The following is a 23383-nucleotide window of genomic DNA, read 5'->3' as shown; positions in this document are numbered from 1 at the left end:
TTGATTTAGTCTGATTTTGGTGTTTTGATATGCAGTGGAAAATTGAAAATGTGTATGACAGCTTTCTTGGCTATAATCTAATTCTGTGAATAATCTCAGGTTTTGGAGATCTTTTGGTGCTGAGGCCGTTTTTCTCTCCCTCAGAACCACGTAGTGTTTAAGCCCTAAGTGTTTCATATTAAAATAAGGTGGAGAGCGAGGAGAGTAACCCTCCTCTCTTAGCTGCTGAGAGCCAGCGGGTGCAAACTCTGCTCTGCTTTTCTGGGGAGGGAGGAGGCTGGGAAACCCCGTCTGCGGCTGTGCGCAGCGTGAGCTGGGTTTCCCAGCAGCTGAGGTGGAATGACCTGTTCGCCGTAACTGTGCCATCGTTCAGCAAAGCCCATGGCGTAGGTCTGCTGCAGGCCGAAGGGCTGCTCGTCTGTCTCCAGGTTTGGCAAGGAGGTGGGGAGGAAGAGAAGAGGTTTCTCTCCTGTTTGAGTGGGCTTTCTGTGTTTTTCTGGCTTGTTCAGCTTGCAGTGACTATGGTGTCAAGAGAACGTGGAATCTTCTCTATGCTGGAGGGTCAGAGTCTGCTGCCTTACTGCTTTGCGTTAGAATAACGCTTCCTAGCACCAAAGTAGGAGGGCTGTGGAGAGTGGTTGGAATTTTGGCACCGTTATTCTGACTTTGTAACACTTCGGCTCATAGTTTTTAAGCACTTGTAGGTGCTTATAACATTTCTTTAAATGTCTTCGAAAAGAAGATAGTGGTCATGCAAAAAAGCTGTTCTGCAGAAATGTGTAAAGAGCCCTTTTTAAAGATTCAGTGATACCAGTCCTCTCTCAATCCATGGGAGGGTGGCTGCTGAATGCAGAGGGGGAGGGTGGTCTTTAGATCTCTCTTTTTCTCAACGGTTTAATTTGCTTAATTATTATCTTTCGATTTGTACTGACTGCTTATTTCCCTTCCCCTGCCTTTAGGCCCTATGAGAAAAAGGGAAAGCTAAGGATGCTGGAGCAGAACAATGGATTTCTCTTTCTCTTTCATGCAAGGGATCATGGGAAACACAATTCAGCAACCACCTCAGCTCATTGACTCAGCCAACATCCGCCAAGAGGATGCCTTTGATGCCAGCAGTGACATTGCTGAAGATGGTGGACAAACGCCATACGAAACTGCCCTGCAGCAAGGCTTTCCGTACCCCACGCCCACGGCGGAGGACCTCCCGCCCATCACGAACGGCTACCCACCCACGATCAACGTGTACGAACCTCAAGCCAAATACCAGACGTACAGTCAATATCCCAATGGTTCAGCCAATGGTTTTGGTACAGTCAGAAACTTTAGTCCCCCGGAGTATTACCAAATGGAAAACTCTAATGCAAGGCCGCACGAAGTTCTGGAAAAACCTTCCCCTCCACAGCCGCCGCCTCCACCACCACCTTCAGTTTCACAGACGGTGATTCCAAAGAAGACTGGCTCACCAGAGATCAAACTAAAAATAACCAAAACTATCCAGAACGGCAGGGAATTGTTTGAGTCCTCTCTGTGTGGGGACCTTTTAAATGAAGTACAAGCGAGTGAGTATGCTAAGGCGAAACATGAAGGGAGAAAAGAGAAAAGGAAAAAAAGTAGCAAGCATGACTCTTCCCGGTCGGAAGAGCGCAAGTCACACAAAATTCCAAAATTAGAACCAGAGGAACAAAATGTAAGTGGAATAATAGTTTCAGCCATCTGCATACCTGATACTGTTGATGGAGTATGCGTCCTGGGCAGTGTTTTTCCTTACTTTTGGTTGTATACGTACTTAAAGTCATGAGACTTTGTTTACTGGTCTAATATTCTGTATTAGGTTGCTAGGAACTGTATTTCTAGCACAGCACAGTTTGGGCGAAAAGACTGCATATAGAAAATAAATGTTAGGAAAGGTTTTATAGTATTTTTTAATATTACTTGGGGTTTTAGCATGTTCAGAGTTTGCTGCACTTTGGACAGCGTTGAAGATGGAGCTTTTGGCCAAAAGCGTACACATTCCTAAAACTGCCTCTCAGAATAATGCTGGGTTATTCAGTGGAAGGTTGGGTTATTTGGAGTATTCAGCACTGCAGTTTTTAATTAAGTTTTGAAAGATATTCTAAATACTGTGATGATGTACAAAACCCAAGAGCTATGTAGCACGTGTAGAAGCCAGTAGAAATTAGTGTTCTAAAACAGCAGGCAAATTGGAAGTACCAGTTGACTCAGCAAACTTGCGGAAAATTCAGTATTGATGTCTATTACTGTTTCTGCCAAGTGTTGTAGTGTGGTTGTACGTATGCAGGGTGTGTGTATATATGTGGCGTTTTAACTTCGTTTCCGGGAAGCAGAGACACAAATTACTGGTCTTTGGTACTCTGACATTCTTCTTCTTCAGTTTTATAAGCCTCTTCATTACTTCTGTTTCCTTTTCTCTTGCTTATTCTTGCCAACTCTGTAATACTCCTTTCTGCGTTTCCTGGCTGGAGGGGAACGGGTGGCAGAGGGGGGTGGCGAGCGTCGGGAATGGGGAAGTTGCCGTATCAGGCTGGGGCGGAAATCGCCCGGCTCGGGCTGGGCTGTTACCGTACGTAGCTGAGTTTCTTGGAAGCTGCTGTGAAACCCCTTGATACTTGCTGCTTTTGGTAGGTTTGGGAGAAGATCCTGTCCTGCAGGGATCACGATTCTGGTCTCATATAGCAGGTTCATATGCTTGATTTAGTGTTGTTATTGCTGCTGTTGTTATTTTTTGTGGAAGACAGGCTGATTTACAGGCAGCCCCCTTACCAGGGATATTTACAAATTTTGTAACTGTTACATCTCCCTTCTGGTAAGCGGACCTCTTCCACAGGTCAGGTTGGTGATATATCAAGATTTTGAGCTTCTGCTATATTTGATTACCATAGTTGACTCTAACGAAGCTCAGTAAGATCTTAATAAACATTGTAACACACACTTGGAACGGACTATCCAATTAAAATAGGAGCCACCTGTGGCTGCCTTTGTACGTGGTTGTCCTGATCTCGTACGGCCGCTTCCCGGTGGCTGTGGCAGCCGAGGGGTCCGGCTGGCAGCCTGCTGCCGGGAGGCAGCTGCCGTGGGGCCGCGTCTCCTGGCGCCTGCCTTCTGCCCGCGTGTGGAGGTGGGCAGAGGGGTCTGTTCTCATCGTCAGCTCTCTGCTGAAAGCCTCTGCTGCCCCTGTGTTGTTCATCCACCTGTCCTTCGTTTGCTGCTGCAATCATATGTTTGTCCCCCAAGTTTCACTTAAATCAGAGCTCAGGGAGTTTGGTTCTTTCAGTGTTCAGCGAAACACAAGCTTTTATCCAGGCTTTCTGGCGTCTTCTCCAGATTTGCATCACCCCCGCATCGGGCTGTCAATGTTCCCTTACCATTTTGTTCTCCCTCTTACCGGGGACTCCTGATTCTACTCTTGAAGCTTCAGCTGTGCCTGTCGCTCGCTTTGACTGGTGTTACCTGGTTATCATGAGAACATAATCTTCTTTCCTGGTGTGCTGTCTTTCCCAGGTTGAACTAAAACCTTGCCTCTCAGATTCCAAGTTCGTAGTCATACGTGTCATCCAGAATTCACAAGAAATCTTGGTCTTGCTTTTGTCCTCCTTGTAGCCTCCATTTCCCTTTCGGAAGGTGTTGTTGCAATGAAATCTTTCATGTTATTCACCCTTGTTTCAGACAGCAGAGCACTCTGACATGAACAGGATTTTCTGCTAGTGGCTTTCATTATGAGTTATCCAGTGCAGTCTCAGTTTCATCCTCCCACCGTTTGGCTTTCCGCTACACGATTTCATCTTCATGTATGTTCATCATGTACATTTTTGTCATCTTTAGTGTTAATGGTATGAGACTGGTAACTTAGGATAGTCTCAGTAGGAACAAACAAGGCTTCTGGTACAACAGTTGTTCTACACTTTTGTGCTCAGCGTGGCAGTTTGAAAGTAGGGTGATGTGCAGTCGTTTCCTCGTTCTGACACTGTAATCTCTGTGGCAGCCTGCTGGCTGTGCGCTGTGTTCTTATATGAAGGGGTGATGTGAAATGAAAATGTTATGAAAACATTGTTGAACTTTTAGCTCTGAAAACTTGTTTTAAGAATAAGCTGCTCTGCTTGTTCATTGTATTCTGCAAGGAGCTGGGAGCTTGCAATCTGTACGATCAGCTTGGCTCTTCGGGCAGAGGTCAAGTTTCCACTAACTCGCTGTAGCGAAGGAAAGGCAGGAGTCATTGCCGTGCTCTCTGCTGTACCAGGGAGGAGTGATTTCTGCCCAGCAAATAATTATATGGTTGGTCTTAAGTGATCGTTTTCTCCAGACAGCTCTAAATGAGACACTGACCTGTGCCCGAGCTGGCCTTACATGTGTGTTGCCTCGTTTCTCTGAGCTGAAGCATGCGGTATTGACTAACATGGGGTCTTCGTTTTAAATGGACTAGGTATAATTTGGATTAACAGCATTATTAGTTTCCACTGCATGTGTCTGACTCCTCTTTTTGCTGCGCTTCGTGTCCCTTGACTAATGAGTTCTCCTCTGCAGCAGTGAAAGCAAGCGTCTGGTCTCGTTAGGTAGCTCATGGCCCATCTCTTGTCTTCTCACCCACTGCATCATCCCACTCCCTGTCGTGGCCGCTCCACCGACGACGTTAGCTTCTGTTCAGTGGTGATCCCTCTTCTGTCGGAGCCTTTTCCTGTCCTACTCTGCTGCCATAGGCCGCGTGCGTGCCTCAGCCTGGCTTCTAAATGCATCGTAGGCTTTATGTTGCTGACTTTCGATCCTCCAAATATATTTGTCAACTATATGCAATTTAACATTGACTTTACATTTTTCCTACTGTATATTTAGTATTATTTTTATAATGTAGATTTTTGCAAACAACTAGTGGTATACAGTGAGACTCATCACGTTACTATCGATATCCTTCACATGTTCTTCTCTCTTTCTTTGAAGTTGTGTATTGATCTAGGTGGAAAGTTATTTGGATTTACTGTCCCTGAGTGTATGATGTTCTGTCACCTGTTATGGGAGAACACTGTTGTATGTAGATGTGATGGTAATGTAAATAGTGTAGAGAAAAAAAGGATTTTTTCATTGTGATGCTACTGTGTTTCAAATTGGGCATAAGGAGGCATGATACTCATATTTTCTGGTTTCATGGTCGACTTTGTGAATTATTTTTTCTGCCTGGTTTCATTATTATGCTTTTTTTGGGGTTTATTGTCCCCTTACCTTGTTTGTGTTTGTTTTCCTTTTTTCTCTTCGTTGTTACCCATTTCCTAGAGACCAAACGAGAGGCTTAGCATGCTATCAGAAAGACCAAGAGACGATGCAGTGTTGGAGGAAACCCCGGTTAGTACATAACTATAATTAACAGTTTTTGAATTTCTAGCATGTTACTATTTTTGGACTAATTGTTACATGGATTCTTTAATTTCTCACATAAATCAGTTGCCTTTTCTTTGAAACTCTTATTAATCATTACTGCATCAAAACATCTCTCATTGTACTGCATGTATTGCTTTATTTTATCCCAAAAGCAACGTCCTTAATCAACTTGTGAACCCGGAACTTCTTTAGGGAGTGGGGGGAGTTTGCAGTTGTGTGTCTTGGTTTGTCGGTGACTATGGTGTGTAAGTCATACTTGTATGTAACTCCGTTCTGCCATGTTTCTAAGAAATTAAATAAGTCCCTGTGGATCACATGGGCATCTGTAAGTGTGCTAAATTGTCTTCTGTGGCTTCAAGCTTGCATTTTCTTTGTAGGTGCAGCAGTTCTTGCCTTCTCTTCCGACACAAGTCACCCATGACATCAAGTTTCAGGTTGGCGATCTGGTTTGGTCCAAGGTGGGAACATACCCGTGGTGGCCTTGCATGGTTTCATGTGATCCACAGCTTGATGTTCATACCAAAATTAATACAAGAGGTAAGGGAGGAAGATCTTTACCAGACTATATCAGGTGTCAGTAGTTGTTCCTTTATTAAAAATATATTATCTTCGAAGTCCCTTTGCAGGATGATTTCTGCTCATGTGTATGCTAAACAGGACTGTTCCTGAAATGTAGAAAACTAGTACTTATGAAATTACCTCTGCAGGTGAGCCTGTGCAAACTAGGCTTGTGCACAGATGTGCCCACTTTTCCCAAGTCAGTGTATTTACGAGAAGACACTGCTAAGCGTGAGTGTTCAGCGTGGGCAAGGTGCACTTATCTTCCCATCTTAAACTGCTCTAAATCTAGGCCCGGCTTATTTGTGAACTTTAGCTAGGTACTTCCACCTGCAGGAGCTGAGTGATGTGGAGGAGGAAAGCCAGCAGGCGATGCTGATAAAACTGCTAACTAGAATTTTTCATTTTCAGGTGCCCGTGAATACCACGTTCAGTTTTTTAGCAACCAGCCAGAGAGGGCATGGGTGCACGAGAAGCGGGTTCGAGAGTACGAAGGACACAAACAGTATGAGCAGTTACTGGCTGAGGCTGCTAAGCAAGCCAGCAACCACTCTGAGAAACAGAAGGTATGATGAACACTAATCGTGTAGAGGGTTATCTATGGTGCCAGTGTAAGTGAAACTCTCGTGGGGCAGTTCTGAAACTCTGTAGTAGTTTACCCTGTGAAGCGTTCCCTGCATTTCACTGGCAGAAGTGTTTTTCACAAAGATACCACAAATGTTTCATGCTCTTATTTGTGTGAAAAGGCTGATAGCTGAACCAACTTTCGGTTCCTCGTGACGGGTGTCATCCTGGGCATTGGAGATAACTTTACATCCGTATGAGAATGTTAAAGAAAAATAGTACCTGTGTGTTCACTATTAACCTGTTCTTTGGAAAATACTGTTTCCAAAGGACGCTCTTCCAGCCCCTGATACTAGGGAATGTGGTGTTTTCCATGGTTTTATTGGAAAGGAAGTGTTAGCTACAGGAATTACTTAGTGTGTAGATGCACCACTTCAGGCATTAGTTCTGCTAATCAAAATATTGATGTGGAAGGAAAAGAATGTTTGTAGGAAAATAAGGAGAATTTAAAAAGTGGATAAATTAGGATTAATTCCCATAACATAATTATGGGCTTGAATACTGCCTGTTCTCGTCTTCAGTTAAGTCATATCTCAGGGCAGAAACTTTTAGTAGTGATGGTCATATGATCCAGCCCGAGTGTCTGCTTGTACTCTGTGCAGGGGATTCACTGTCCATCTTTCAAAAATCCCCTGTAAATGGAGTGCAAACTGAAATCTGCTGCCTGAGAGATTTGAAGAATCTCAGGATTGCATTTAAAGTGCTATACGTGGCAAAATCTGAAGTGTAATCAGCTGCTTGTCTTTGTTCCTTAAGATTCGCAAACCAAGGCCGCAAAGGGAGCGTGCTCAGTGGGATATTGGGATTGCCCATGCTGAGAAGGCATTGAAAATGACTCGGGAGGAAAGGATAGAACAGTACACCTTCATTTATATAGACCAAGAGCCAGAGGAGGTTTTGTCAAAAGCCAAAAAGACTGCTGCTTCTAAATCAGAGACCAAGAAGAACCGGCGACCGAAGCCAGGGGTGAATGCCCAGCCAGAACATGCCAGCGTGGTAGCAGGATCGCCTTCAAGCGCTGAGGTGCGAAGACAAAGCCAACGGAGGCAGTCCAGTGTGGAAGAGGAGGAGCCGCCTCCTGTGAAAATCGCATGGAAAACAGCTGCAGCTAGAAAATCCTTACCAGCTTCAATAACCATGCACAACTTGGATCTTCAAAAATGTAACATGTCTCCAGTTGTTAAAATTGAACAGGTTTTTGCCCTTCAGAATGCTGCTGGGGATGGAAAACTCATCGATCAGTTTGTTTATTCCACTAAGGTGTGTACTTTGCTTAGCGACTCCTCTCTTTTTCATAAATTATCCCAAGTCTGTCTTACTGTGCAGCTTAAACTTGTGTCCACCAAGCTTTCACAATACATGTTTCTTTCACTGGAGAGATTAAATCTAACAGAAGACAGATGTGACCACAGAATCTTTCAGTGCTCTGGACTCTGAATTTCAGTGTGGCCAAAAGTCTGGCAGTGACCATTTTGACTGGGGGCAGAGGAGCTCCCTACAGATGGCCACATTTTTGCTCATAGTGCATTCAAAATACACAAGCTGTTTAATTCCATCTTCCTAGTTGAAATAATCCAGAAATTCTCTGTAAATCTTAAAATCACTGGATTTGTGGGAAACAGGAGATGACAAAACTGTTAATAATGTACTAAAATGTCATAACTACTTGAGTTCTACCTCCTAGCTTCCTTCAGGTGCACAGCAGCTTTTCACAGTCAGTGTAAGGAAAAGGTTTAGGACTATTTCTCTGCCTCCTCCTTCTGCCTCTCTACCTGGAGGGTGTTTATTTCATCCTAAGCGTTATAGAGAAGGTAATGTTTAGAAAAGTCACTGGGGGTTTCGGTTTGTTTTTTCCTTCTTCCTTGTATGTAAGGGGAGATTGAGAGGGATTGAAGGTTCTGCAGGGAAGCAGCTCAGTAATAGATACGATCACGTGTATGTGTTGCCTTGAAGAGTGTTGAATGTTTCTGTTCTGAGATTTAGGAGTAGGTCAGTGTGCCAGTTAGCAACAACTCATCTATGAATAGGTTAAGACAGTCTTGTCTTTTTTTTTTCTTTTTAAGGGAGTTGGTAACAAAACAGAAATAAGTGTCAAAGGACAAGAGAAACTTAATTCTTCCTCAAATCAGAGAAATGAAAAAACAGCGGTGCAAAATGCGTCCTCTCCTGAAACAACTTCTGGGTCAACAGGTAGGCACAATTGCTGAATCCTTGTCTGAACTTTAGCAGTCTAGCGTTTAAATTCAAGTATCAGAACAGACATTTTTTCGTTGGTTAAAACCGATTATTAACATGTTTCTGTTTACATAATAGCTGTAGCACGCATGGCTGATACAACACATGATGAGCCCAGATGCTTAAGAAAGACAGGATGTCTTTGTGATGGGATTAGCTGGTTTGGCCTCTGGACTTTTAGAATCTGCAACTTACAGTATCTAAGTCAACATATTAGAAGCGTGGTTGCCTTGTGGAGAGCAGATGGCAGATGATTTCGGAAGACAAGGTAGTGGATGTGTGTTAGAGTATTGTCAGGGCTTTGGGCACCAAATGTAAAATACAACAGCTGGGATCAAAGGACGAGAGTCTGGAAGTGGCATGGTGCAGTAAGGAGTGGCTCTGAATCAGGGTGGCTGCTTTCCTAGACTTTGTTGTTGAGTTCCTGCATGACCTTTGTAAAAGATGGTATTTTTTTAAACTGCTTCGACTAACTCCATCAGCAAAATGAGATAACTTGCCTTCTGAAGGCATTTTAGGGGCCCCATCATAAAGCACTAAGTTTTGAAGTATTATGTCTGAGGGAGAAGAACCGCTGAAGCAAATAATGGAGCTTGAGTGTGAAAAGGAAAAGCCTGGAACAAGCTGTTTGAAGTTTATTTTGTAGTGCAATACTAGAGAAGAATGAGAATGATAAACCAGATGAGTGCTTTCTAGACTTGGAACAGAGAACCAATGTTTTTTTCGTGTTTTGATTTTTGAGAAATGGCTAATGGGAATTCTTGCAAAGGGATTGAGCTTTTCCTCCCCAGCAGAAATTTGTCTGCAGTATGTCCTCTCATCATCCTCAGGAGGAGGCAGATACCCTTTGGTGAAAGGATGGAGGTTCCTGAAAAGAGACAGTTTTGAGTCATCCTGTACCAGGAGCGTTTCAAGTTCCTCAGTCCCTGTAGTGACTTCTGTTTTTCAACCACAGATTTTGTACAGGCCATGTAAAGTCCATTAACTATTGCATGTTTGTTACTGTGCTTGTAGTCATATCCTTCGTATAGTCTCAAACGTAGTTAGTTTTACATTGGGTGTGTAAAAGTACATCTTAGGTTGCAGCAGAACACGTTGATTTTCTCTCACAGTAGGATGTACAAATGCTCATGGTATGGAAGTAGATAAAGATGGAAGACTTCTTACAGTAGACATGCTAAAACCCCCTCTTTTCTTCTTGAGAAAAAGATCTCATAAGTTACTAAGTGTCACTGGTGCTTTAACTATCCATGTGTTTGGTTATTTCTCCCTTTCCAAATGCAAAATAAATGAGATTCCAGGACAAAACCTCAGTGGTCAGCATACATGGGATCACTGTCTTCTGCAAACACGCTTCGATGTCTGTACTTGTGTAGTTTTTCGGTAGGCTTATTTGTATGTACGTTGTTTTATGGGCTGTGTTTGGGGACTTTGCAATACAGGCTGAGTACTCTGGATGTGCTGGTCTAAGTGGGGTTTCCTCTGCTGTTGGCAACAGTGGTTCTTCTCTCCAGTTTTAGCTGCTGTAGCTACTGCATTTTTTTCAAACGGTTGCTACTGTAATTGCCTTGCAGCAGGAGAGGTGATCGCTGTTTTGTTTCTCTCACCTGGGAACTAAAGGCTTCACCTTCGCAATGGCTCTTCAGACGTAGGGGGGTGAGAATTCTGAGCCTCTCTTTTTTCATTTTCTTAGGTTTTTTGGATACGTAAAACTCCACCTGATAACACCCTATAGAGTGCATGAGCTTTACTTCAGTATACACTCCAAACAGTCACTTTCAAAGCCATTTCCAAAGTCCAGACAGTTATTGGTCCCCTCTCATGGAACATAACTGCGAAGTCCTTTTTTCAAATTTAAGGTCACCGGAACTTCAGAATACCTTTACGGTAAAGTATTTTACAGAATGACTCTGGGAGTCCTTATTAATAACCTGCAGTTAGATAAACAGAATTCCATAATGCCGGGAAAATAATTCTGTAACTTGAAATCTGATGAGAAGAGAACAGCTATGAGAATTCACAGAGCGTCTGGTCTCCACATACAGCTGAAACAGGATTAACCTGACCTGATCGGGCTGGTGGTGAGGTAGATTGCTGGTCTGAAATCTCTTCTGAAACTCTGTCTCAAAGCATGCGTGAAGACGGGATAGGAGCGTTGTGGAGGTGATGCACAGGATCCTGGGAGAGCGGGAAGAGGGAAGAGCATTGATCAGTATTGCTTTCGGCCAATATTAGATGCAGTGATTCTGGAGTTTCTCCTCTGATACAGGAGGATCTTCGATCTCATTTCTCTTGCTACAGTGGGGCAGCACAGGGAGAAAATCCATCATTGATAAAGTGAACTGTTTGATCACACTTGCTCAAATTTACTTCAGGCCGCTTCAGAGAGGCAAAGGTGACAAAAGACGGCTCCTAGCTTTAGTGCTGTCGTCCGTCGTAGCTGTGCGTGGCTCTCCAAGGGTGCGGCTCATTGCAGCCAAAAGTTACACCTGTGCTAACAGGAAGGATGTTGAGCTATTAATTTCTGAATTTTATTAATAACTCATTGCTATTATTAGTGAGTTAGTGTGCTGTAAAACTTTTTTTACCTTGAAGAAAAACAGTTGATTCTTTTTCCCTCAGAAATACAGTTTATTGTAAACTGACGACTTTTTGAACTGGAAAGTTTAGTTACTGAGGTATTCCTGGGCCACACAACCTTGATAAAAATGCTCATCTGATTAATAAAGACGAATCTTCTTTTTTTCTGCAGTCCTTTGGAAGGCTTTCTTTCAGTGCCTGGTGAAAGCCTGTCTATCTCTCTAGCTATTTTATCTTCTAACTACAAGACGCAGGTTTACAGCTTCTAACAGTGTATCTGTCTGGCACAGTCAGCTGATTCCCGGTTCCAAGAGCTTGTATGTTTGCTTGGAAGAATACGAATTATTTTACATTCGCATTGTCCTTAGGTGACGCCCAAAACTGAAAGACGACAGTAGTGCTTCATGACAGACAATTGTAAATCTGCGGATTCCGGTTTTCTGTCAGTACAGCTCCAAGCGTGTGCTTTGTTTCGGAAGTGGCACGTGGTGTTCAGCGTTGTGTACGCCTTTCTCCAGATGCCCTTTCTGGAGGTGCTGCAGCGTAGAAAGCTCTTCTGATTTTGCCAGCCTTAGTTGTCAAAAAACCAGTAGCTCGTACTTCATCCTTGAAATGTCACAGTAACCTTCATTAATCTGAGTTTGTTTTCCAAACGCTTGTTTTTCACTTTCATTAATTATAATAACACATCATGATCACTGCTTCTGTTTGTGCTGAGTTTTTATTCACCTCTCAAAAAGTTTAGCGGAGCGTTCGGCTCTCGTGTTGGTGGCACGTGCTATGGCGTGGTTCTTGCTTGACGTGTTTGTGTTAGCTGGTTCTGAGAGAAGGCTATTCCCGCAGGGCAGGGCCACGGGACTGGTGATCTGAGTGAAAACTTGGAAGCTGTGCTTGGCCTCTTAAATTCCTAGCTTGGTTTAATTAAAGAAGTTGATTGTGGATACCTTCCCGTAAACGCCAAAGATGGACTATTCGGTTAAAAATTAACCAAAGTGAAGATTGTGCTTGAGAGGTGTGTTACGAAAATCTGTTTGCCATAAACTGGATTCCAGCTTTTTGTTTCGCTCTGCTACTGGTGTCTTTTTCTGAAGCTGATCTCACTGTCTATGGAATCAGAACGAGTTGTCTGCAACCACAGCACCAGCTGGCAAATAGCTTGGAACTGAATGTAAAAATAAAACATTCAAAAGAGGAAAAAGTCTTGGTTTCGTTACTTGATCTGTTGCTTTGGTGTTGAACAGCTTGCTGTACCTCAGAAATACAAGGAATCATGTAATGGAAACCTTTTTCCTTCTTCAGGTTCTGTAGAAAAGAAGCAACAGAGAAGATCGATTCGAACCCGCTCAGAGTCTGAGAAATCCACTGATGTTGTGCCAAAGAAGAAGATCAAAAAGGAGCAGGTTGGCTTCCTCCATGTAGAGAGTTAAAATATATTGTATTCATAAATGTGGTGGCTTATATTGGTGCCTTTTTGTTTTTCTCCATTCCTCCCCATCGGGTTTCGTTTTGGACTATCCTTCATGAAATCCCCTTGTCAATGCCATTGCTGTGACTCTGCTACTGGCATCTTCACAGTATCAGTCAGGCTATGGAAATGGGAACTCAATGATGCAAGACTCCTAACGAACCTGCCACGTTTACTTTGAGATTTCTGTTATGAGCAAAATGATTTTGTTTCAGTAATTTCTATTTGATGGAATTGCCACCAGGTTCCTTCCTTTGGCTCTTGATTTAGCTGCTGGTTTGTATTGAGGTTTTGTTTTTCAGATGAAGTTAGACTGATTAATCTGACCACTTTTGAAAATGGACTTTAAGAGTGATTTAAGTTAAAGATGAATAGTCAGGCTTTTATGTTGGCACACATCAGCAAAACAGATCTTCTGGGATATACTTTTTTTCTTTTTCTTCCTTAAGTAGATCTAACATGTACAGGGCATTCCTTTAATCTGGATGTCAGACAGACAAATGTTGTTGCTTTAAAAAAAATTATAAAAAATTCTGTGTGGAAATGAGTAGGAAAGTTCAGTGGGTGGACATTAATGTTAAAAACTGAATACACTTTTTTAACAAGTTTGTCAAAGTTGTTGGTTCTTTTCCTTACATGGTTGATTTTCCCTCTTCAAGGGCCTATCCACTTGAAACCTGAGAATTTTTTTAATATAAAATGTTCCATAGTATAGTTTTTACCAGTGAGAATTTTTAAAAAAGGACAGTCAGGCGAAAGATTTATATAGGAAGGGGAAAAATTGTTTTTATCTCTCTTATTTTAATTTATTCTTTGCCCTTTACGCTTTGTTTTGCACTTCATTCCCTGCAGAGATTGAAAGTGGACCCAGTTGCGCTTTTTTTTTTCCCCATTTTTCTTTTGATGCCATAGCATTTACACTTGTGTTCAGCGGAAGAATGCTCTAACTCTAGAAAGTTTCTTGCTGAAACTTTAAAGGAATTTAGATGTTGGGCATAAGATACCTGACGTAGTCCCTTAAGCCTCGTCACGAGGTATTGCAGCCTCCCTATTTTCAAATGAGTTATTTTATTTTTGTAAATGTTTCTTAATTTAATAAAGGTATAAGAACCAACAATATGAACTTCATGGATCCCAGTTAGCTTCGCTTGCTTTTATTATCTAGCTAACTAAGACTATGAACATTAAAGTGCTTTTCTCAGGAAAAGTGTACGATTAAAAATTAAACACAGATGCACTGTAATGCGCATAACCTTGAATGTATTAAGTTATATTAAAAAAAAAATCTTACTAACTTCTTACAATTATGCAACAATATTTGTTACCCAAAGTCAAGTTTTCTTGCAACTGATTCCCAAATTAGTCTGCAGCAACTTGGTATAAAATTATAACTGGAACGAGTACAATTAATGGGAAAAACAAAATGTTAATGCTACTGTTACAGTGACCAGTGGAGAAATAAAAGTGATTGTTTAGATTTTATATTTGTATTACGAAATGTATCCTATACAAATCCTTCTATTGTATGTTTTTACCTATTGTACAACAAAATAAAATATTTTTTAAAAAAATTATAGAATAATCCTTAAATATTTACTAAATGTGTTTCTACATGCATTTGTAACCACATTGTAAAGAAATAACTTGTAATTCTTAACCTTAAAACCAGGATTTTAGGCAACAGCTTCCTTCTAGCATTGTTACACAGTCACCAAATTCTCACGTGTTACGTGTCTGTTGGCAGAGCAGTTTCTAAACGTACCCCGCTGGTGTAGGCCCGAGCGCTCGCCCTGCTTCTGCGAGGCCGCAGGGCCTGCTGGCACGGCGGTGCCAGCCGTGCAGAGCTCTGCAACGCCGCCCGCGACGCCCGCTCGCCGGCGCCTTGCAGCGCTCTGCGCAGAGGGCTCTGCTCCCGCACCCGGGAGCGCGCGCCCGGGGGAAGCGCCGTGGACGGCGGTGCCGTCCGTGCTCCCGGCCCGAGTGTCGTGCCGGTGAGGGGAGCTTGTGCTGACGCAGGTGCGGGGTTTTGCAAAAGCCTCAGGGCTGGCTGCCAAAACGAACCCCGCTCCTGCCCGCTGGACACGGATAAAGCTTCCCTCTCATCTTCACGCCCAGAGGGAGTGGTGGGAAAGGACCCTGGTGGTGACCGCGTGGCTGCCTCATCTCCTGGGGTTCAGCGTAGGCAGCTAGGATGAAGTCCATCAGGACGAGAAGGCTTGCGCTGAGGAGGGGATGACAGACTGCGTCTGAGTTCAGAGATGCTAATCGCTTAAACTTAAATGTTTGCTTTTTGAGACTAGGGAGAAAAATTCCTCTGGTTTTAACTATGGATTTTCCTATTCAAACAGGTTGAAATGGTTCCACTGACAGCAGTGAAGACAGGATTGCAGAAAGGTGAGTTACGTACGCAGATAAACTTCATTACAAGTTCCTGGCTCGCACACTTCAGCAAGGGTTTTCGTGCTGCAGAACTGCAGAGGTCTTAACACTTTCTGGTGAGGAACACGATAGACGCTGATCTCAGCTTCTCTGGGGGGGGTTTCTGGGGTATTGTTGTTGTTCATTAGTGCGTTGCTAGTTGGAAAGATAGTGATTGTCAGTGTGCAGTAAGCACATGATAGAAGTCCTTCTGGACATTTCTTAATTAAAAAAAAAAAATCTTTGCTTAGCCATACTTTAAAGATGAGTGGTCAAGAGTTAATCTCCTAAGGGTTTATCCTCTGTTGGAGACAATTTAGTAGCTTCCTCCACTATGTCAGCACGTTCAGAAGTTTGTCAAAAGCTCTTTCTGAGGTGGTTTGCAGTTAATTAGGCTTTCAGGGAGAATGAAACGAGTATCAAAGTTGCGAACTGAAAATTAAGGCTAGCAAATGAAATACAGTTTCAGGCTGTCCCTCATCTTTCTTTTTCCTTTGTAATTTTTAAGCAAAATTTGAGAACATATATTAAAACTAATTTTAGTATGTCGTGTTAAGGTGCCAGCGAGATTTCAGATTCTTGTAAACCTTTAAAGAAAAGGAGTCGTGCCTCAACGGACGTAGAACTGACTAGCTCAGCTTACAGAGATACGTCCGACTCGGACTCCAGAGGACTCAATGATTTACAGGTAAAGGCGTAATGCTTCTCACAGGCGCTTGGTTGGTTAATCTGTCAGTACAATGGGCTTTTCAGCTGCGTATTGCTAAATACGGGAACACTGTATTTTCTACAAATTCTGTGCCTTTTATTGTCTAAAGCCTAGTCTTTTTCTTTCTAATACCCCCTGTTGTAATGATACAACCAAAATATAATCTTTCTCTACAAATTTTCCTACTTCTTTGTCTGGCAAAACATTGGTTTAGGTCACTGACTCTGCTTTTTGGAAGGCTGTTAGATTCTTTAGGGATTAGGAGATGTTGCTGTATTTTGGTGTAAAATTGAGAGGTGTCTGGAAGACTAAAGTAGATCTCTTTATGGTTTTTTGCTTGTACAGGCAAAAGCTGTCTCAGGAAGGCAGCGCTCCTTGTGTTACTGTAATGAAGTTCAGCAGCTTTGAAGGACCTTTTATCTCTTGACACATTGAGTGATCTTTTAATCAGTGGTGACTGAACTGTTTTTTTCAGCATGTAATTGTCCTCGAAAAGTGTCTGGTTTGAGTGCCTTGGATTTTTCCTCTTTGTAGGGTAGTTTTGGAAAACGTTCAGACAGCCCATCAGCTGCTGCCGATGCCGATGCTTCTGATGTGCAGTCGGTGGACTCTAGCTTGTCCAGGAGAGGAACTGGAACGAATAAAAAAGACACTGTTTGTCAGGTAAATGACTGTGCTGTAATGAAATGAATACTGGAGGTGCGTCATCCGTTTCTGTTAGCTTCAGCTGACAGACTTTTCAAATTACACTACTTTGTTTTAACCACATCTCGTAATTCAACATCTCGGATAAAATAGCAAGGCTTTTGGGAGTCTTTATGCTCTGGAAATGGTTCATAAGCCCTCCTGCATTCTAGAAAGCTGAAAAGCTAGAAAGTGGTATCTAATCCATACCTGCTAGCACAAGTAAAAAAAGTAGATGCCGTTTTCTGCTTCATTCAAAGCTTTCAGATAGTCTTTTGGGGTAAGACAGAGTAAGAATTTTCCAGTATTTTGGAGAGAAAATCCTGGAATCTTCTGGCTGGTTTCCTGGTCGATAGTGAGGGAACAAGCTGCTCTTGCTCTCCAGGTGTGTGAGAAAACGAGGAGTCCAGTTGGACCCTGCAGTGCCTCTCCTGTCTCTGTCCAGGCTCGGGCTGGTACGAGAGCAAGATGTGGAAGGTGCTGGGGTTGTCTTCAGGCCGGAGACTTGCTGGGTCTGCCATGGGGTGTAGGCCAGGTCTCCTGCCTTATTGTAGCTCTGAAGAGATTCCAGCCAGTTTCTAGTCTTTGCTAACATCTGGTAGTCATTTGTCTTTCAGTGTGTCGGGTACCCTGTGGTCTCTGATTAGCTGTCTGTCTGTTTAAGATCTGCGAGAGCTCGGGCGAGTCTCTGGTGTCCTGCGAGGGTGAGTGTTGCAGCGTCTTTCATATGGAGTGTCTTGGCCTGAAGTCAATGCCCGATGAGAAGTTCATCTGCACGGAGTGTAAAAACGGTGAGTGTGTTCCTGTGTCTGACACATGGCGAGGGCTTTCCTGCTTGGAGGAGCCGTGCTCTGTTCAGAGCAAACTGAGGTGGCAAATTTCCAGGTTTGGGGAGTGTGTTTGGGTTATTCTGTTACCTTTTTAACCTCTGAGGCCTGATTCTCATTCTTAGCAAGTACCTGGTAAGACAAAAAGCAATAAACTGTTCAGTGTTTCGCTCAGAATAAGGGACTTCAGTGTTAACAGCATTACATAGTTACTGTGGATTGTAGTAACCCACTTGCCTGTTTGAAGGGGGGGAGCCTGTGTTGCTCAAACCAGCGTAACTCTTCGCTTCAGAATTTTTTTTTTAAGAACATCTGTATCTCAGATTGGCCATTACAGTTGAGCTTCCTTATTCCTTCTTTTACAAGGAGAACATACGTGCTTTTCCTGTAAACTTCCTGGCAAAGATGTGAAGCGCTGCTCCGTCAACACGTGTGGCAAATTTTACCACGAGGCGTGTGTTCGCAAGTTTGCCACTGCTCTGTTCGAGTCGCGAGGATTTCGTTGCCCGCAGCACTGCTGCACTGCCTGCTCGATGGATAAGGACATTCATAAAGCAAGCAAAGGTGAGAGCAGAGCTGCTTCGAACAGCGGGAGGGAGCTCGAATGTGTCCTCGCATAACAAGGAGAATCGCTCTATCCCCTGTAATGCAGCGTGCAGAAAGGAGCCAGGGTTTGCTGCGTAATGAGGTCATGGAGTGAAATCTGTCGAGGGTGGGAAAGCAGCTGGCAGCCTGATACCGCTGTCGAGGCGTACCGGGATCCGCAACGCTTCAGTCGTCCTTTGTTGCTGGGCTTAATGGGAACTAAGGGTCGGTAGTGCAGGGCCAAGGAATGGCTTTTGAAAAGGTGGTTGGTAGTGGCCTTTAGAACAATTACTTTTCAAGAAAAAAAGAATCCTTTTAGGAATTAACCAAAGTATTTGAACAAAACAAGTAGGCTCTAGAATGATTAAAACTATGTATTTTTTTCCTAACAGAGTTTTAAAGTGAATGTTAAGAGTTAACTTTTGTGAAACTTTTTCTCTAAAAGACGTGAATGTTTCTTTAAATCTAGTACTCTGACTGGAATAAAAGTCAGCCTTGCGTCTGTCTGTGGTGTCTTCTGCCATAGCCTGACTCCAGGCTGACGCGGTGCATTTCTCTGCGTTTGTATTGCACAGGTCGCATGGTGAGATGTTTCCGGTGTCCCATTGCCTATCACTCGGGAGATGGCTGTATTGCTGCAGGAAGCTTGTTTGTGTCATCCCACATTCTCATCTGTAGTAACCATTCCAAAAGGAATCACTCCTCATCAGCTGTAAATGTAGGCTTTTGTTTCGTTTGTGCAAGAGGTGAGCACACTTGTTTTTTCCCCTGTTTTATAGTTCTTCTATGGTCTCCTGTGCAGTTTAGTGATAAAAATAATGTATTTTGTAGAGGAAAAACTCCCTTAGGCCTCTCTGGGACTTAAATGCTGCCTGTGATATTTTTTTTTTTCTTTTTTTTTTTTTGTTAGTCAACAGTTCTCATGAGACTTCCGCTTGCTCTTTTGGTCTGTAATATTTGATACTCAGAAACAGCGATAGGTACTCAGAAGGCCTACTTGTGTTGCCAGTAGGAAAAAGTGGATGCCAAGCCCCCAGTTCCAGCCGTTGCAAGCTGAGAATGGATGCTGTGTTGTTATTCACTGTCTATTAAGCAGAAGGAGATTCTTTCACCACTCAGACTTAAAAGTGTTTAAATTTTTAAGGCTAAAAGGTAGGATTTACTCATGAACTAGAAAAATTTGTTTTAATTTATAACTACCATCACATTTGAGAACTTTGAAAGAAAAACATTTACAATACTGTATAAACAGGTTTCATGCTGGGATTTTCCATATGCCAAAGTTATCTTTTTTTTTCTTTTTCTTTTTTTTTTTTTCCACCTGTTATTTTATGGCTCTTGAGTCAGTCATGTTCTGCCAGATAGCAAATTGATAAGTTTTGGCATGTCAGTTGCTTTAGTTGCAGAATACAAAAATAGCATTATTCTCTCAGACTAATCAAAGCGCCACAGCTAGGTGTTTGAGTAGTAATATGGATTTTAGACAGTATTTCAGAAGCTTATGTTGGATGTGTTCTTCTCAGCAGCTTTGAAAGTAGCTAATAAGGAAGTGAAAATTAGATGAATCCTGAATTTACTTGTTTTCACTGGTGTTCATTCAAGTGAAGGTTTAGTATGGGAAAGATTGCCTTGAATTTGGAAGAGCAGAGTAGTAATTAAAGACCTTTGAATAGGAAGGGAAAGATGGTGCCAGAGTAATTTCATTTCTACCTCTCTCGTTTCTTCCCCTTTCCTCGTTCTGAGTAATTTAGGAGACATCACAAAGAATCAATAAAATTAAAAAATAAAAATACAGAAGCTCAGTGAAACAGGAGGTTTTAGAATGAGCCTTAGAAAAGCTCTCCGACTGTGTAAAAAGATATTTAGAACGTGGGTTGGTGTTTCTCCTTTTGTGGGCTTGTTTAAACATTTTGGGGCCACCCCCAAACAGGATACGTGTGGTGTGGGTCATAGTAGTGTTGCAGAAATGTACCTGTGCAAATTTGTCGTTGTATGTGTCTTTATGCTGTCTTATTTTAGGTTGTTCGGTAGCCTTGTATGTGTTTGGTGTTTAGTTGGGCTGACGGTATTATTACACGTGCAAATGCCCAGTCTGGACAGCAAAACCAACCCGGCTGCTGTGACCTTGAAGCAGAGCTAGCTGAAAGCGTGTGATGTAGCGTTTTGTTCGCAGATGTGTGCTTTGGGGCATTCTGCATCGGATGCCGACTCTGAGAGAAACGATTACCTAGCCTTCAAAATTATTAATTTAACCGATAGTTGCATCCAAAGGCCCAGTGTAAACACGTGGAAAGAAATTGTTTTCTAGAGCTAGAGTAGGATCATTCAAAACAATTTTTGTGGTAGGTAGAGCAGTTCCATAACACTTTCAGCACTTTGGTTTTGTGGTTTTTGTCTCAGTTGTCCGGAGTCGGTCTGGTACCAGGATCAGATACAGGTTTATGGCAGAAGAGTTTCTGTGGATCTTCCCTGGTTTGAATGTCAGATTAGAAATGTCTCTTGGCAAGGTCCAACGGGGGCTTTAGTCTGCCCCTGTAAGTATTAATGTGAAGAATTCTGTGTGTAGGGTGGTGTCTTGTCCTGCCACTCTGCTTCTGCGTGAGGTAGCTCACACGATCTTGGCCATTAGAGAGCCGCGCTGATGCCAGTGAAAGCTGTGTTTGTACTAAGACGTGAATGGAAAGCAATGGCAGGCTGCTGCTGTTTGGTTTTATCCTAAATATTTTGTTTTCGACAATTTCAAAACACTATCAAGCTGTAGTATCAAAATACATTGCATGATACAAAACAGCTACTACAGATGCTTGAAGCTGACTTAAGATACAAATATTGTAGAAGAACCTACTCTAGCTTCTAAATCTGCAGTAGTTTATTACAGATACATATGAAGGTGAATCTCCTTGGGGGTTTTTTCTCCAAGTTTTGGCTGCTTACCCTGTGACACAGAGATGTATGATAGAGGCCTCCTACTTCTCTTGGGTAGAACCTATTGAAAAGCTTTATGAAAAGGAGTACCTGCTATTTGGCATCCATCGTAAGTATATGGCGCAGAAAGCAGAATTCAGGAGTAGGATTCCGAAACTGAATTACAGTAAGGGAGTCTTATGCTTGCTGAAGATGCAGACTTGCATTTATTTCTTAAAAAATAAGTGAAGTGCAGGAAAAAGTTTTCATGCTTTTTTGTTTGTTTTTTCCCACTTGACATTGTTTTAGTCATTCTGTTTACACCTGAATAAGCCTCATCAGAGATGAGACTACAGAAGTCTGTGTTTTCTTCTGGCAATAGAAGTAGCCTCTGAACCCCAGCAGATGGAATTTCCTGTCCTGGATGTTCACTGAGCCTTAGTTATGAGAACTTGATGAGTTACAAACTGCTACCACTGACTGAATCCTCTGTATTTTACAGCAACTATGTACTTGTTCTTCTAGACAATTTTTTGTGGGGTTTGTTTCTACTAGGCGTAGCTGGAATCGGGAGCCAGTGTGCTTCACCGAAGAAAGATTGTGCGAGGTTTACAGTTAGCAAACTCCCCCGGATGGGTTGCATTGAGTCCTGTCTAGTCATATGTGGTCAGCATGAGGGACATAAGGTGAGGACAGCACCCATGGCAGGAGCGCGGAGACCACCTGCTCAGAAAGAAATCGGGAACTGAATGCTTGAGAAATACTTGGGCATCTGTATGCGAGAACGGTTGTTTAATTAGCTTTAATTGCTATCAGAAGGAGAAGCTTTGTCTTTAGATGCAGAACGTACTGAAATGAGAAAATGTAGGTATGAGACAATCTGTGAAATACACAAACTTGTTTATCGTGAGGTACTTGAAATACGGTATGTGTTAAGACTTCTTGTTCACCTTCCTGAAATCCTCTTCATTAAGCACATTATCGTTCACATAATTGCATGCGTGGGTCATGCTTGGTTTATGAATCTTCCTGAGGAGACGCTTTCCAGGTAGGATGCTGCTGTTCTCGTGACAGCAGGTCTTTAGGCACCCCAGTCCAAAAGCTTCTCTACAGCACTCGGCTCTGTGCGTGTCCCACACAAGGAATGGGTGGCTATCTTGGTAGCTCATCTTTCCTGCTTCTTTGGGTCCCAGTTGCTCTGCTCTTCCTGTGAATTACTGGCCAGTCGCTTCTGACCTGTAGCTGTGGGGCTGTCGCCTGGGCTGCCCGGCTCTGCGGAGCAATGAGGAAGAACTCTTCTTGCTGGAGAAGGACGGTGAAACGGAACACGTTTGAAATGAATGCCTGTAGGAGAACAGAGCGTGTGGCTGCTCCCAAGTGTTGCATTTGGTAGCTGTGAGAGGGCAGGCTTGGTGGAGCTTTGCTTGAAAACAAATGACATAGGGCAGAACTTTCATCCGTTCTTTCCCCTCTGGTGCCTTGCAGAATCACTGACCCTCCCTTGTTATTTTTTTCTGACACAATTATAAAGGCAAAAGACTTCCATAGATAAGATCTTAGAGATAGATTTGTAGTAGGTGGGGTGGTGAGTTCTTGTATGCAACATCTGCTTTTTTTCAGTTTGTAGTGCCAGCTAACAGCATGACCTCTGATGCAGTGACCATCATCCCCCAGCTCTTCAAATTAGCTTGCTTTTTTCGTTTGGGGGGGAGGGCAGTTCACACAGGTACAAAATTGGTTGCTTTTCTTGTGCTTGTCTATAGATGCACGAATTAAGGGCAAAAGCACAATTGAAATTCCACTTAGAAGCAGCTTATTCATCATAGGCTTTCCCAGTTACATTTTAATTTAGTCTCTCAAACACATAACCTCTTTCTTAGTGAAGAAACTTTCTGTCAGACTTTTCTTTTTCTTCATTTTATCTTTTTTTCATTCACGCATAAATGCATTAGAGGTGTTTATTTTATTTTCTCCTTTATGGAATCATGGGTAGTTTCATTGCAACTCATCTCTTTCTGTTTGTTTCGTATAGGGCTGGTAGTGCAGGATCATTCAGACCCCCTGTTCAGTTCATATGCCTATAAGTCCCACTACCTACTGAATGAATCAAATCGTGCTGAGTTGATGAAATTACCTATGATTCCTCCTCCTTCGTCAGCTTCCAAAAAGAAATGTGAGAAAGGTAACCAATATAGTTTCTTTCTCTTCAATTTACTTTCGCTTTTTCTATTATTTCTCTCTTTAAATCAAACAAGAAGTGTCTGCTTGTCAAGCACCACGTATTGCTTTTCAGTAAACTTCACTCATTGATTATTGTGAGCGTGCGTTCATGTTGTTGGCAATTTTTTTTATTACAAAAGGGCTTAAAATAATTACTGTCACTAAATTCTCCTTGAAAGAGGTTAAATC

General features: G+C 42.6%; 1 protein-coding gene across 9 annotated transcripts in view; it reads left to right on the top strand.

Annotated features, from left to right (window-relative positions):
- NSD3 (nuclear receptor binding SET domain protein 3) overlaps nucleotides 1-23383 on the top strand; it is a 45512-nt gene that overhangs the window by 7726 nt on the left and 14403 nt on the right. For 4 of the 9 annotated variants that reach the window (XM_075444724.1, XM_075444726.1, XM_075444730.1 and 1 more), the window contains exons 2-15: nucleotides 960-1687; nucleotides 5281-5349; nucleotides 5763-5922; nucleotides 6355-6509; nucleotides 7324-7827; nucleotides 8631-8757; nucleotides 12682-12782; nucleotides 15196-15241; nucleotides 15823-15953; nucleotides 16509-16637; nucleotides 17323-17449; nucleotides 17852-18049; nucleotides 18646-18816; nucleotides 23007-23156. In XM_075444724.1, coding sequence (XP_075300839.1) covers nucleotides 1004-1687; nucleotides 5281-5349; nucleotides 5763-5922; nucleotides 6355-6509; nucleotides 7324-7827; nucleotides 8631-8757; nucleotides 12682-12782; nucleotides 15196-15241; nucleotides 15823-15953; nucleotides 16509-16637; nucleotides 17323-17449; nucleotides 17852-18049; nucleotides 18646-18816; nucleotides 23007-23156 — 2752 coding nt within the window. In that variant the 5' untranslated portion in view covers nucleotides 960-1003. Of the gene's footprint in view, nucleotides 1-250; nucleotides 442-959; nucleotides 1688-5280; nucleotides 5350-5762; nucleotides 5923-6354; nucleotides 6510-7323; nucleotides 7828-8630; nucleotides 8758-12681; nucleotides 12783-15195; nucleotides 15242-15822; nucleotides 15954-16508; nucleotides 16638-17322; nucleotides 17450-17851; nucleotides 18050-18645; nucleotides 18817-23006; nucleotides 23157-23383 lie in introns of those variants that run through there. The other 5 variants (XM_075444729.1, XM_075444732.1, XM_075444725.1 and 2 more) reach the window with 4 other exon arrangements.

The sequence above is a fragment of the Opisthocomus hoazin genome, chromosome 28, assembly GCF_030867145.1.
Source record: "Opisthocomus hoazin isolate bOpiHoa1 chromosome 28, bOpiHoa1.hap1, whole genome shotgun sequence".
In the NCBI taxonomy this organism is placed as follows: domain Eukaryota; kingdom Metazoa; phylum Chordata; class Aves; order Opisthocomiformes; family Opisthocomidae; genus Opisthocomus; species Opisthocomus hoazin.
Note: the sequence above shows the minus strand (reverse complement) of the source record. Positions and strands in the feature narration are given on the sequence as shown.